A 13,878-nucleotide genomic window follows, 5' to 3' on the forward strand; every position below is an offset into this window, starting at 1 on the left:
GCTCACTGCTGACTCCACCTCCCAGGTTCACGCCATTCTCCTGCCTCAGCCTCCCGAGTAGCTGGAACTACAGGCGCCCGCCACCACGCTTCGCTAATTTTTTTGTATTTTTAGTAGAGACGGGGTTTCACCGTGTTAGCCAGGATGGTCTCAATCTCCTGACCTTGTGATCCGCCCGCCTCGGCCTCCCAAACTGCTGGGATTACAGGCGTGAGCCACTGTGCCCGGCTCCTCAAGTGATTTAAGTGTATATATTTCTAATCCAACAGTTACCTACCCAATAGACTTCCAAACAAAATTAAAAAGATATGTGCAGTTATCTCTCGTGAGAAGATCTGAAAGAGGTCCAAATTTGCTATTGGCCCGCATGGGACTGCAAGACAGGACTTCATCTCCTAAAGCTTACCTTAGACTTCCTTGTTGCTGCTCTGAGCCGTCGTTCTTGAAGAAATGACTCAAATTTAAAGTACCGTACTCCTGGAGAGGAGAATGTCTCCTACAGTGAGACCATCTAACAGTGGTTAGAAGGTGGGATTTCCTCTTCAAAAAAGGAAGCTCTATTACAGAAAGGAGGGTAGACCTAAGGAATGAAGAGAAAAGTTAAGAGCCAAGCGACTCTATAATGGCGCCCTGGGCAGTGTACAACTTCTTGGGAACCTTTGCTTCCAACCTTGCGAAAAGTCACATCTGGTCTATAGTTTCACATGTTATTAACTCCTCTTAGAGCAACTAACAGCTTTATAATTGGAGCTGTAGATGGAAGCGAGGACCAATTTACGAAGCAAGCTAAGCCGGCCTCATGTTACCTTCTTTTAGTCTAGAGAAGGTTTTGTGCAGTTGTCAGCATTGATGTAAGAGGAAATCACAGTTAATGAGTTCTAGATTGTAACCAGCACAACCAAAAAAGGATTGAGGGATCACTGACAGAGAAGCAGTGGTCAACTTGGAAGCAACTGTGAGAAAAATTCCTCTCCTTTTAAAACATATACTTGGTTTAGGCACGGTGGCTCACCCAAGAAATCCTAGCACTCTGAGAGGCCAAGGGGGGCAGATCCCTTGAGTCTAAGAGTTCAAGACCAGAATGACCAACATGGCAAAACCACATCTCTACTAAAAATACAAATGTTAGCTGAGTGTGGTGGTGTATGCCTGTAGTCCCAGCTACTTGGGAGACTGAGGCAGGAGGATTGCTTTAGCCCTGGAGGCGGAGGTTGTGGTGAGTAATGATCATGCCACTGCATTCCAGCCTGGGTGATGAAGCCAGACCCTCTCTCGAAACAAAGACCCCCAACCAAAAAAACACATATACTTGAGAAGGTTGACGTTTCCTTTAAAGTGGAATGAAAGTTTAATAGACGTGTGTGTGTGTTTCTGGATTTTTTATTCTGTTCAATGGATCTATGTTCCAATACCGCACTGTTTTAACTACTGTAACTTTGTAGTACTTTTTTTTTTTTTTTTTGAGACAGGGTCTTTCTCTGTCATTCAGGCTGTAGTGCAGCAACACAATCTCAGCTTACCACAGCCTCGACCTCCCCGGCCTAAGTTATCCTCCCACCTCAGCCTCCTGAGTATCTGGGGCTCCAGGCACAGGCCCCCAAGCCCGGCTAATTTTTGCATTTTTCAAGTAGAGACAGGGTTTCACCATATTGCCAAGGCTGGTCTCAAACTTCTGAGCTCAAGCAGTCTGCCTGCCTCGGCTTGCCAAAGTGCTGACATTTCAAGCATGAGCCACTGCACCCGACTGTAGTACCTCTTTTAACTGCTAAATTGTCTGTCCTTACTTTTTAAAAATGTTCTTGGCTATTCTCATGCATCCATTAATTCAGATTCATTCAGCAAATATTTACCCAACACCTACTATTTGCTAGATGTTTTAGGTGCTGGGCATAGAAAAGGGAAAAATACACACAAAAATATCTGCTCTCACATTGCTTGCATTTTAGTGAGGGGACACAAGTGACAACTGAAACCAACATAACCCTGCAACCATGGGGACAAACATGCTTTCATTCCCTATGTTAAATAATATTGACGCCAAGCAAAAATAACTAGCTTATTTGCTCTGGAAAATATTTCTCGAAGATAAGATTGTGAAACAGCTAAACAACTTATTTATCAAGACTAACAGCTTTCTCTTTAAAACTTGCCATGATGTCTTCCTCTTCTCAAGAATCCAACTATCCCAATAAGTTTCTTACAAGCAAAATTCACCTGAAAAATCACCCTATTAAAGGCCCTTTCCTAATTTCCTCATCGCAAAGAACTACTGAGGTAGGTTTAGGTAACGGCCTTGATACCTAGACAAGAAAAAAAGCTAGATACTTAGAGTTCCTGGCACGATGAGTTCAAAAGTCTTTTTTTGGAAAATGTTTTATATGTAAATACTGAGGGGTTTTTTAATAATTTTAGAAGTCTATGTAATATTACTGATAAATAGATGATTCTTTGAACATTTTATAGTGATAAAATTTTAGCTTAAAACCAATTTTATGCCTTCTCCCTGACTTTTTCAGATAATAAAAATGTCGACCCAATATTTTCTTTAATACAAGATTTGCGTTTCGTTTCTCATTTAAACTTCTAAAATTTCTACTAATGTAGGATTAATATCCTATCAGCCCAGTAAGTTATCATTTTTACAGATGGTTTAAGATTACAAACAAGAAATTATATTTAGCTGAATGAAATAATAGATTTATCAAGAATTAAAATTCTTGAATTAAGAAAAATTAAATGAATTTTTAAAATATTTTAATTTTCTATTTATTTTAGTTTTTATTTTTGTAGAGATGGGGGTTCTCAATTTGTTGCCCAGGCTGATCTCAAACTCCCGAGCTCAAGCCATTCTCAGCTTCCCAAAGTGCTCGAATTGCAGGCATGAGTCACTGAGCACAGGCTCTTGGATTCTTTTTTTCTTTTTTTTTTGAGATGTAGTCTCGCTCTGTCGCCCAGGCTGGAGTGCAGTGGTGCAATCTCGGCTCACTGCAAGCTCTGCCTCCCAGGTTCATGCCATTCTCCTGCCTCAGCCTCCTGAGTAGCTGGGACTACAGGCGCCCGCCACCACGCCCGGAGAATTTTTTGTATTTTTAGTAGAGACGGGGTTTCACCGTGTTAGCCAGGATGGTCTCGATCTTCTGACCTCATGATCCGCCCGTCTGGGCCTCCCAAAGGGCTGAGATTACAGGCGTGAGCCACCGTGCCCGGCCAGCTCATGGATTCTTACAGTACAAATGATAAGAACTCAATGGCCTGACCTAAATTTTAATTTCCAGATTTTTAATCAACTTTAAGACATTAAACTAATATTAAAATAAATTTATTAACAAATATACTGTAATTACCCAAATTATTTTATTTTATTTATTTATTTATTTTTTTGGAGACTGAGTCTCACTCTGTTGCCCAGGCACTCTGGAATGCAGTGGCGTGATCTTGGCTCACTGCAACCTCTGCTTCATGAGTTCAAGCGCCAAATCATTTTATATAAAAAAGAAAACAAAACATTGAACACTAAGCATAACTTTAAATTATTTCTAGGCCGGGCATGGTGACTCGGCCTGTAGTCCCAGCTCTTTGGGAGGCCGAGGCAGGTGGATTGCTTGAGCTCGGAGGTTCGAGACCAGCCTGGGCAATGTGGCACAACCTTGTCTCTACCAAAATTCAAAACAAATTAACCTGGTATGGTGGCATGCACCTGTGGTCCCAGCTACTCCAGAAGCTGATGTGGGAGGATCACTTGAGTCAGGAAGGCGGAGGTTGCAATGAGCCGAGATTGCGCCACTGCACTCTAGGCTGGGTGACAGAGGGAGACCCCTCTCAAAAAATTAAATAAATAAATAATCTTACACCTTAATTTAATGTATGCACTGGCTATAGATTAGCAAGATGTGCAAATCTTTTTTAATGATTACATATATGTATATATATGTGCCTTTACTTATGCATATATATTATTCAGCCACCTTAAAATGTATTAAAGTAATATTTATTTGTTCAAAGGAAAAAGCATTAGCAATATAGTTCTTGGTATTCTACCTTTCAATTTATCTTGTGTCTGAAAAATTCATAATAGATTACTTTGGTTACAGTTTGTAATAATGAGAACCGTTAAACAGAAATAGGAGTATGCATTCAAAACAATAAATAAGGTATGCCTGTCTGTTTTTTAAGGGTATCATTGCAATTTATAAAGATGTTTATTTAATAACATAATATATACATTGTTTTATTTAATATGCTGATGAAGTTAAATTTTTTTAAGTTAAATATGTTTTAAAGCTACAATTTAAAGCCTTAGTTTAATCACTTGCTGGCATATTTACATATTTGTGTATGTCTCAATGCATATCTATAGAGTTATATAAAAATAAATTCGAAAGAATTATTTAAAATTTTAGCCGGGCGCAGTGGCTCACGCCTGTAATCCCAGCACTTTGGGAGGCCGAAGCAGGCGGATCACCAGGTCAGGAGATCGAGACCATCCTGGCTAACACAGTGAAACCCCGTCTCTACGAAAAATACAAAAAATTAGCCAGGCATGGTGGCAGGTGCCTGTAGTCCCAGCTACTTGGGAGGCTGAGGCAGGAGAATGGTGTGAACCTGGGAGGTGGAGCTTGCAGTGAGCCGAGATTGCACCACTGCACTCCAGCCTGCAAAATAAAAATAAAAATAAAATAAAATAAAATAAAACAAAAATAAAAATTACTAGTAATCACTATTATTTATCGTTGTGTTTCCTATTTGTTACGACCATGTATAGCAGACTCCGTCTCAAAAAAATAAAATAAAATAAATAAATAAATAAAAACTTAAAAGACGAAAGACAAATTTGAGGGCTTACATATCCTTTACTGTAAATTTTAATATGGATTGAAAACAAAAAGTAAAATTAAGATCTGCATTTTCTTCCCGTAACAACCTAGTTATTCATGCTCAGATAAACAGAAATTCTTTTTTATTCCCAAAATATTCTGTTAACTCTCTAGACTTCTTAAACATGATGGAATCATTTTGGCAAGGAATTTTTTAAAGTTAGATGACTAGGAATCAAGGGCCGGGAGCGGTGGCTTATGACTGTAATCCCAGCACTTTAGGAGGCCGAGATGGGCAGATCACGAAGTCAGGAGTTCAAGACCAGCCTGACCAACACGGTGAAACCCCATCTCTACTAAAAAAATACAAAAATTACCTGGGCATGGTGGCATGCGCCTGTAATCCCAGCTATTCAGGAGGCTGAGGCAGGAGAATCGCTTGAACCCAGTTGGTGGAGGTTGCCTTGAGCCGAGATCACGCCACTGCACTCCAGCCTGGGTGACAGACTGAGACTCCATCCCAAAAAAAATAAAATAAAATAAAAATAAAAATTACTAGTAATCACTATTATTTATCTTTGTGTATCCTATTTGTTACAACCATGTATAGCCTTTGAATAAAATGGCTTATGCGTATGTCTAATGTCCTCTGACAACTCTTTTTGATTATGTCTGTTCCAAATTCAGTTCCCTAATTCAGAATAATCAGACTGTAAAGTTTTCTTTTCTTTTTTTTTTAAGATTTTATTATTTTCTTTTCTTTTGAGACAGGGTCTTGCTCTGTCACCCAGGCTGGAGTGCAGTGGTGTGATCTCAGCTCACTGCAACCTCTGCCTCCTGGGCTCAAGCAATCCTGCTGCCTCAGCCTCCGAGTAGCTGGGACCGCAGGCGTGCACCGCCACGTCTGCTAATTTTTGTATTTTTTAGTAGACATGGGGTTCCACTATGTTGCCAAGACTGGTTTCGAACTCCTGAGCACAAGCGATCCACCCGCCTCGGCCTCCCAAAGTGCTGGGACTACAGATGTAGTTAGCCACCATGCCTGGCCTGTAAAGTTCTCTTATAAATAAAACTTTCTTTGAATTTACTGGAATAGCCACCAGTTCAGCCAGAGTCAGTTTCTCAATTTATAAAAGAAAAATAGTAGAAATAATTAGGCATGTGTGACATTCTCTAAATTTTAATTATGTGTGGCCAGGCCCGGTGGCTCACGCCTGTAATCCCAGCATTTTGGGAGGCTGAGGCGAGAGGATCACCTATGGTCAGGAGTTTGACACCAACCTGGCCAACATGGTGAAACCCTGTCTCTACTAAAAATACAAAAATTAGTTGGGCATGGTGGGGCGAGCCTGTAGTCCCAGCTACTCAGGAGGCTGAGGCAGAGGAGAATCGCTTGAACTCGGGAGGCGGAGGTTGCAGTGAGCCGAGATCACGCCATTGCACTCCAGCCTGGGTGACAGAGCAAGAGTCCGTCTAGAACAAAAAAAAAAAATTGGAATATATTTGGAAATAAAATTTGAAATAAAATAAAATTTGGAATAAAAAATTATTAATATTATTTCATGATTGTGAATGCTTATGTGCTAGTTACCAATTTAATATCATCGCTCCATTGCAAATCTACACTATTTTGCCCTGATTCATGATCAGTCCTGAACCCTATAATCATTTTTTTGCCAACAGATAAAATGTTATGGTTCATCGACAGAGGGCGCTAGAGTGACACTGCATGGCCACGGCTGCGGAAAGACACTTTTCGGTTGGGCTCCAGCCCTCTTATTTTTAGTCTTCAATACACGAGCCTTAACAAAGTAGCTCTAGCTGTGCCCTCAGTCTATATAGTCCCTCTTCTTAAGGCGACTTTAGACCAGGTCCAGCTACCTATATCCTCTGGCAACAGCTGACCCTTTCTGCAGACTGGCCCAGCCTGCCTATCCCCACTAGCAGTGGTGAATCACTTTTATAGGCCCCTCTTGCAAGTATCTTCACCATTGCCAGGCTGTGTGGCTGTGTTTGTAGTAAACATGTCTTCTGGCCGGGGCGCGGTGGCTCACGCCTGTAATCTCAGCACTCTGGGAGGCCGAAGCGGGCCGATCATCTGAGGTCAGGAGTTCGAGACAAGCCTAGCCAACATGGTGAAACCCCGTCTCTACTAAAAAAACAAAAATTAGCCAGGCGTTGTGGCGCAATCCCAGCTACTCAGGAGGCTGGAGCAGAAGAATCCCTTGAATCTGGGAGGCGGAGGCAGTAGTGAGCCGAGATCGCGCCACTGCCCTCCAGCCCGGGCATTAAGAGCGAGACTCCGTCTGAGAAAAAAAAAAAAAAAATGTCTTCTTTGAAGAGGTCTGAATCTCAGCCCTGGGGTTGCTGAGAGGAGCCCTTTCTCCTCTTTATCGTTCATTCTTCTCAGCCTAGAGGGATGCACTGTTTTTCTGCACTTGCTGCTTCTGGATTCTTTAGAGTCCTTGTTTACTCCTTTTTGAATTCACTCACCTCCTGCTAGTTAATAATTCTTTATATTAAACTTTCCCTGCTCAAAAAGCTGATGTGGTTTCTGTTTCCTCTCTGGTCCCTGATTGACATATCTTAGAAATATAGTTTTTTCATGTACAAATATTGGTACAATAATTGTCTCCAAAAAGATTTTGTATCAGGTTATTAAGTTCTTATGTCTTTGTCGATCAGGGACCACTGTAATATACCTTGTGGCACAAATTTAAAAGCCCTGGAGTCTCCTTTTTTTCATATGCTCCTATTCCCAGGATAATCATTGACTATATGCTTATATATTAATTTTCTGTTACCCCTCAAGAAATCATTCGACTGTCTTCTATTTTGATGATGTTCTGATATTTTTTATCTTGTGGAAGAGACCTCAGAGAAAAATAGCCCTTAAGCCTTGATGAAAAGAACCCATATAAGTTACTATAAACATCTAACACTGCAACAAAATTCTGGGGTGTTGATGCTTACAAACATTTCTCTCAAGTAAAGAGATTTTCTCATCCTTAAGTTACAAGAAAGCCCTATGGGCCAGAAACCGCAAGATCATGAGGAGACCATTTCCACCCAAGACTTTCAGATCAAGATGACTGCATGAAGTAGACAGCTTCCATCAGAGACTCATTAAATAAGACCTAGATGACTGGAGTCAGATCGTCAGGCTTGCATCAGCAGGCTTTTGTTTGTTATTGTTCAAGCTATTTTCTTTCTTTCTAGTTACCTTGAAGTTTTGGATTATTAACTTTTATACCTATAAGGTCCTTATCCTTAATAATGTGTTTCGTCTCCTTAATCACTCCTTGGTAAAAGTCTAATGCTTGGCTATAATTTTTCATATTTGGCTAAAACACAAAATCATACTATTGGGTTTATATTCTCTTTACAAGTAGGTGCTTTCATTTTCCTTTTATATTAGTTCTGTGTAATAAATCAGTAGTCAAGTTATTCTGCTCTGACAAAAAAAAAAAAGAAAGAAAAATAAATTAATTCTTTCCTGGTAATTGGAGTCAACCACTAAGTGACTTTTTGTTAGAGTAACACAACAGGTCAGACGTCCAGAAATACAAAATCCCCCATCATGTTCCCCTCCATGGAAACAATATTCAGGGACTATATAATAAAAAATTTGGCAGTTTGGCAGGTCTTTGTCCCAAGCTCCTGGGAGATAATTTCCTTTTTTTTTTTTTTTTTTTTTTTTTGAGACAGAGTCTGACTCTGTCGCCCAGGCTGGAGTGCAGTGGCATGATCTCGGCTCATGGCAGCCTTCACCTCCTGGGTTCAAGCGATTCTCCTACCTCAGCCTACTGAGTAGCTGGGATTACAGGCGCACATCACCATGCCTGGCTAATTTTTGTATTTTTAGCAGAGACGGGGTTTCACCATATTGGCCAGGCTGGTCTCGAACTCCTGACCTCAAGTGATCTGCCTGCCTCGGCGTCCCAAACTGCTGGGGCTGGGATTACAGGCATGAGCTACCGCACCTGGTTCTCCTTTTTTTTTTTTTTTGTTTTGTTGTTGTTGTTTTGTTTTGTTTTGTTTTTGAGACAGGTTCTCACTTTTTTGAGGCAGGGCCCAGGCTGGAGTGCAATGGTGCTATCTCAGCTCACTACAACCTTTGCCTGCTGGGCTCAAGTGATCCTCCCACCTCAGCCTCCCAAATAGCTGGGACTACTGGCACACACCACCATACCCAGCTAATTTTTGTATTTTTTGTAGAGTTGAGGTTTTGCCGTGTTGCTTGAGCTGGTCTCAAACACCTGGACTCAAGCAATCCGCCCACCTCAGCCACCCACAGTGCTGGGATTATGGACGTGAGATGCTGTGCCTTGCCCTGGGAGATTAATTTCTAAAACCTTAGAATTGTCCAAGTGATCTGAGTATCTTTGTTATTCATTGTGGGCCCCTCAAATCACACCTGATAATTTCTGTTAGTGAAGTGCTTCAGATGTGGGCTATCCCTGCCAGAAAGATCAACCATGTGATTAGAGGGTTGGAACTTTGAGCCATGTGATATCAGCTTGACCTTTGAGAAAGAGGGGCTGGAGATTCAATTCAACCACGTGCACAATGATTCAATCAATCATCCCTGCATAAGGAAACCTCAATAAAAACTCTGGGAACTGAAACTTGGGTGAGTTTCCCTGGCTGGCAACATGCCTTGATTATTTTCACACTTTGATCCTGGGTAGGTAACACACCCCTGAGGACAATGGAAGCTCTGCATTTGGATCCCTCCCAGATGTCACCTGATACATCTCTTCTTTTGGATGATTCTAATTTATATCTTTTTGCTATAATAAAATTATAATACATATACAACTTTTAGTGAGTTCAGTGAAACTTTTTAGTGAATTATCAAACCTGAGAATGCTTGTGGGAACCCCTGAATTTATAGCCAGCTGGTCAGAAGTGAGAGTTGCCCTGGGAACCCCCAAACTTGCGGCGTTATCTGAAGTAAAGGCAGTCTTGTGGAGAACTGTGCCTACAGACTTTGCAGTTTGACAAACTCATTGTAGAAAACTCTTGCAGGAGCCAGCTTTTGCAACCAAAAGAAATCAGTCCTGGAAAGGATTTTTAAACAGATGAGGTGTATTCAAAGATAATTTCACTTTTACTGATCTTACAAGAAAGGCACACTAGTGGGCTTAAGCACAAGCCTTATTATTATTATTTTGAGACAGTCTCGCTCTGTCACCCAGGCTGGAGTGCAGTGGCATGATCTCAGCTCACTGCAAGCTCAGCCTCCTGGGTTCACACCATACTCCTGCCTCAGCCTACCGAGTAGCTGGTCTCGATCTCCTGACCTCGTGATCCACCCGCCTCGGCCTCCCAAAGTGCTGGGATTACAGGCGTGAGCCACCGCACCCGGCCTCCCCAAGCCTTTTTGTGTTTGCTTTTTTTTGTTTTTGTTTTTGTTTCTGAGACAAGGTCCCACTTTGTCGCCCAGGCTGGAGTGCAGTGGCATGCAAGGCCTCCTGCCTTGGCCTTCCAAAGTGCTGGGATTACAGGCATGAGCCACTGCACCCAGCCGTTTTTTGCTTTAGACCTACCTGGTGATTTCTTTATCACAAATATCATTTCTTGACACCAAACGACATTTATGAAACATTGCAAAATATTACCTCACCATCTGACAACATAGGGGTAACTCCATAGGGGTATTATCACCAAAAACAAGGTTGCTCCCTTGCACCTGGTGTTAAATTGATGGGACAAAAACTAACTGCTACTAGCATATTGGACACAGATATGTTATCTTGACCAACTGATGCCTGCTTTCAGGATAGGCCCTGATATCACCTAAGGTTCATTTTCATCAACAAATTTCCATTCCCCACCCCCTAAACATCTTTAAATAATTTAATTCAATAAGGAGGAAATCTGGGCCTTGATTTGAGTTCAAAACCTAAAAACTGAAGGGGAATTTTTGACTGCTTTCTTCTACACAAAGGCTCTTCATGTTATGCTTTCTTTTTTTTTTTGAGACGGAGTCTCTCTCTATCGCCCAGGCTGGAGTGCAGTGGCACAATCTCGGCTCACTGCAGGCTCCGCCTCCCGGGTTCACGCCATTCTCCTGCCTCAGCCTCTCCAAGTAGCTGGGACTACAGGCGCCCGCCACCACGCCAGGCTAATTTTTTGTATTTTTAGTAGAGACGGGGTTTCACCGTGGTCTCGATCTGCTGACCTCGTGATCCACCCGCCTCGGCCTCCCAAAGTGCTGGGATTACAAGCGTGAGCCACCGCGCCCGGCCTGTTATGCTTTCTAAGAGGCCTGAAAAGTCAGACTAATACTACATGCTATAGTTCAGAAGATAGTAAAGGAGTTCCCTGTCTAAGGCCAGGGCCTTACCTAGGAATTTTATAAAATGGGACAGACAATGTTTCCAAATAGACAGGAATTAGATATAATATGGGTTTCTTAGAGGAGAACATGTTGCTGCCCTGTCTCAAACACCAAGAAGATTTCAGAGTGGAGTTCAAGAAGACAGAGAGTATATAGATCTCAGACTAGTTGCTCTATGCCTTCAACAAAAATGCTTCCTTTTTCTTTTCACTTTTTTTCTTGGTTTTACCTTTCTGACCCTCTTCTCAACTCTAGAGGAAAGCTTTTATTGCCCTTAGGAATGACCAAGCATAGCCTATTTGTAGTGTAGGTTTGGGGCTACAGGTATTTTTTTTTTTGGAGACAGTCTTGCTCTGTCGCCCAGGCTGGAGTGCAATGGCACTTTCTCGGCTCACTGCAACCTCCACCTCCTGGGTTCAAGCGATTCTCCTGCCTCAGCCTCCTGAGTAGCTGGGATTAATACAAAAAATTAGCCAGGCGTGGTGACACGCGCTTGTAGTCCCAGCTACTTGGGAGGCTGAGGCAGGAGAATTGCTTCCACCTGGGAGGCAGAGGTTGCAGTAAGCCAAGATCTGTGCCCACTGCCCTCCAGCCTGGGTGACAGAGTGAGACTCCATTTCAAAAAAAAAGAGACGTTCTTCGTCGAGAGTCGTCGGGGTTTCCTGCTTCAACAGTGCTTGGATGCAACCTTGGATGGAACTCCGCCCCGGCCAGCCGCCAATAGCCGGCCCTCCGTCACCTCTTCACTGCGCCCTGGGACTGCCCCAAGGCCCCCGCAGCCGCTCCAGCGCCGCGCAGCTGCGGCCATCGCCTCTCCTTAGTCGCTGCCATGACGATCTCTTCCACCTCACAGGTGCGCCAGAACTACCACCAGGACTCAGAGGTCGCCATCACCTGCCAGATCAACCTGGAGCTCTACACCTCCTACTTTTACCTGTCCATGTCTTACTACTTTGACCTCAATGATGTGGCTTTGAAGAACTTTGCCAAATACTTTCTTCACCAATCTCATGAGGAGAGAGAACATGCTGAGAAACTGATGAAGCTGCAGAACCAAGGAGGTGGCCGAATCTTTCTTCAGGATATCAAGAAACCAGACTATGATGATAGGGAGAGTGGGCTGAATGCGATGGAGTGTGCATTACATTTGGAAAAAAATGTGAATCAGACGCTACTGGAACTGCACAAACTGGCCACTGACAAAAATGACCCCCATTTGTGTGACTTCATTGAGACACATTCCCTGAATGAGCAGGTGGAAGCCATCAAAGAATTGGGTGACCACGTGACCAACTTGTGCAAGATGGGAGCACCCGAATCTGGCTTGGCAGAATATCTCTTTGACAAGCACACTCTGGGAGACAGTGATAATGAAAGGTAAGCCTCAGGCTAATTTCCCCGTAGCCGTGGGGTGACTTCCCTGGTCACCAAGGCAGTGCATGCATGTTGGGGTTTCCTTTACCTTTTCTATAAGTTGTATCAAAACATCCGCTTAAGTTCTTTGATTTGTACCATTCCTTCAAATAAAGAAATTTGGTACCCAAAAAAAGGAAAAAAAAAAATTCTGGCCAGGCGCAGTGGCTCGTGCTTGTAATCCCAGCATTTTGGGAGGCCGAGGTGGGAGGATCACTTGAGCTCAGGAGTTTGAGACAAGCCTGGGCAATATAGTGAGACCCTATCTTTATACAAAAAGAATAAAAAAGAACTCAACAACACCATCATCTAGAAGGATCTAATTGACATTTATTGAATATTCCACCCAACAAAAAGCAGAACATATAATCTTTTAAAGCACCCAAGTAACATCTATAAGATAGACCATATCCTGGGCCAGAAAAGCCCTCAGAAAACTGAAAAATATTGAAATCACACAGAGTGTATTTGTTATCCCTATTTACAGATAACATAACTGTTTACGTAGAAGATCCCAACAGATCTGCAAAAAATAGAGAAAGGAAAAAAAAAAGAAATAAAACCTTCTAAACTTAATTGGTCAGTTCAGCAAGGTCTGAGACACAAGCTAAACTGTAAGAAATCAACTGTATTTCTATATCTAGCAATGAACACTGAAATTAAAACAATCACTCCAAAAAATAAAATACTTAGTTGTAAATCTAACAAAACGTGTGTGGGACTTGTAGGCTGAACACTACAAAATGGCAATCAAAGAAATGAAAGAACTAAATTAACAGATATACTGTGTTCAAGGGTTAGAAAACTCAACCTAATAAAGACCTAAATTTTCCTCAAATTTCTATATAAATATATATTTTTCTATATCATATATAATTATATATAATTAAATATATATATTTCTATAATGTTTATATATTCTATATAATATGTAATATAGAAATGTATATATAATTAAATTTATAATATATTTATAAATTTAATTCCTATCAAAATCCCAGCAAGCTAGGTGCGGTGTATACTTGTAGTTCCAGCTATTCAGGAGGCTGAGGCAAGAGGACTGCTTGAGCCCAGGACTTCCAGGCTATAGTGCACTATGCTGAGTGATCAGGTGTCCAAATTAAGTCCAAGGTCAATATGGTGACTTCCCAGGAGTGGGGGACCACCAGGTTGCCAAAAGAGTGGTGAACTGGACAAAGTTGGAAATGGAGCAGGTCAAAACTCCCATGCTAATCAGTAGTGGGCCCTTGCTTGTGAGTACCCAAAGCATTCCAGCCTGGGCAACATAGTGAGACCCCATCTCTT

The 13,878-nt window shown here is 42.0% G+C and overlaps 1 protein-coding gene and 1 pseudogene across 1 annotated transcript in view; one reads left to right on the forward strand and one right to left on the reverse strand.

The window, feature by feature from the left end:
* LOC134731359 (homeobox protein engrailed-1-like) overlaps positions 1 to 13,878 on the reverse strand; it is a 34,509-nt gene that overhangs the window by 5,661 nt on the left and 14,970 nt on the right. Inside the window, exon 2 of the mRNA XM_063609172.1 lies at positions 407 to 580. Coding sequence (XP_063465242.1) covers positions 561 to 580 — 20 coding nt within the window. The 3' untranslated portion in view covers positions 407 to 560. The remainder of the gene's footprint in view (positions 1 to 406; positions 581 to 13,878) is intronic.
* Positions 2,155 to 12,644, forward strand: LOC129490773 (ferritin heavy chain-like; annotated as a pseudogene).

The sequence above is a fragment of the Symphalangus syndactylus genome, chromosome 9 (assembly GCF_028878055.3).
Source record: "Symphalangus syndactylus isolate Jambi chromosome 9, NHGRI_mSymSyn1-v2.1_pri, whole genome shotgun sequence".
In the NCBI taxonomy this organism is placed as follows: domain Eukaryota; kingdom Metazoa; phylum Chordata; class Mammalia; order Primates; family Hylobatidae; genus Symphalangus; species Symphalangus syndactylus.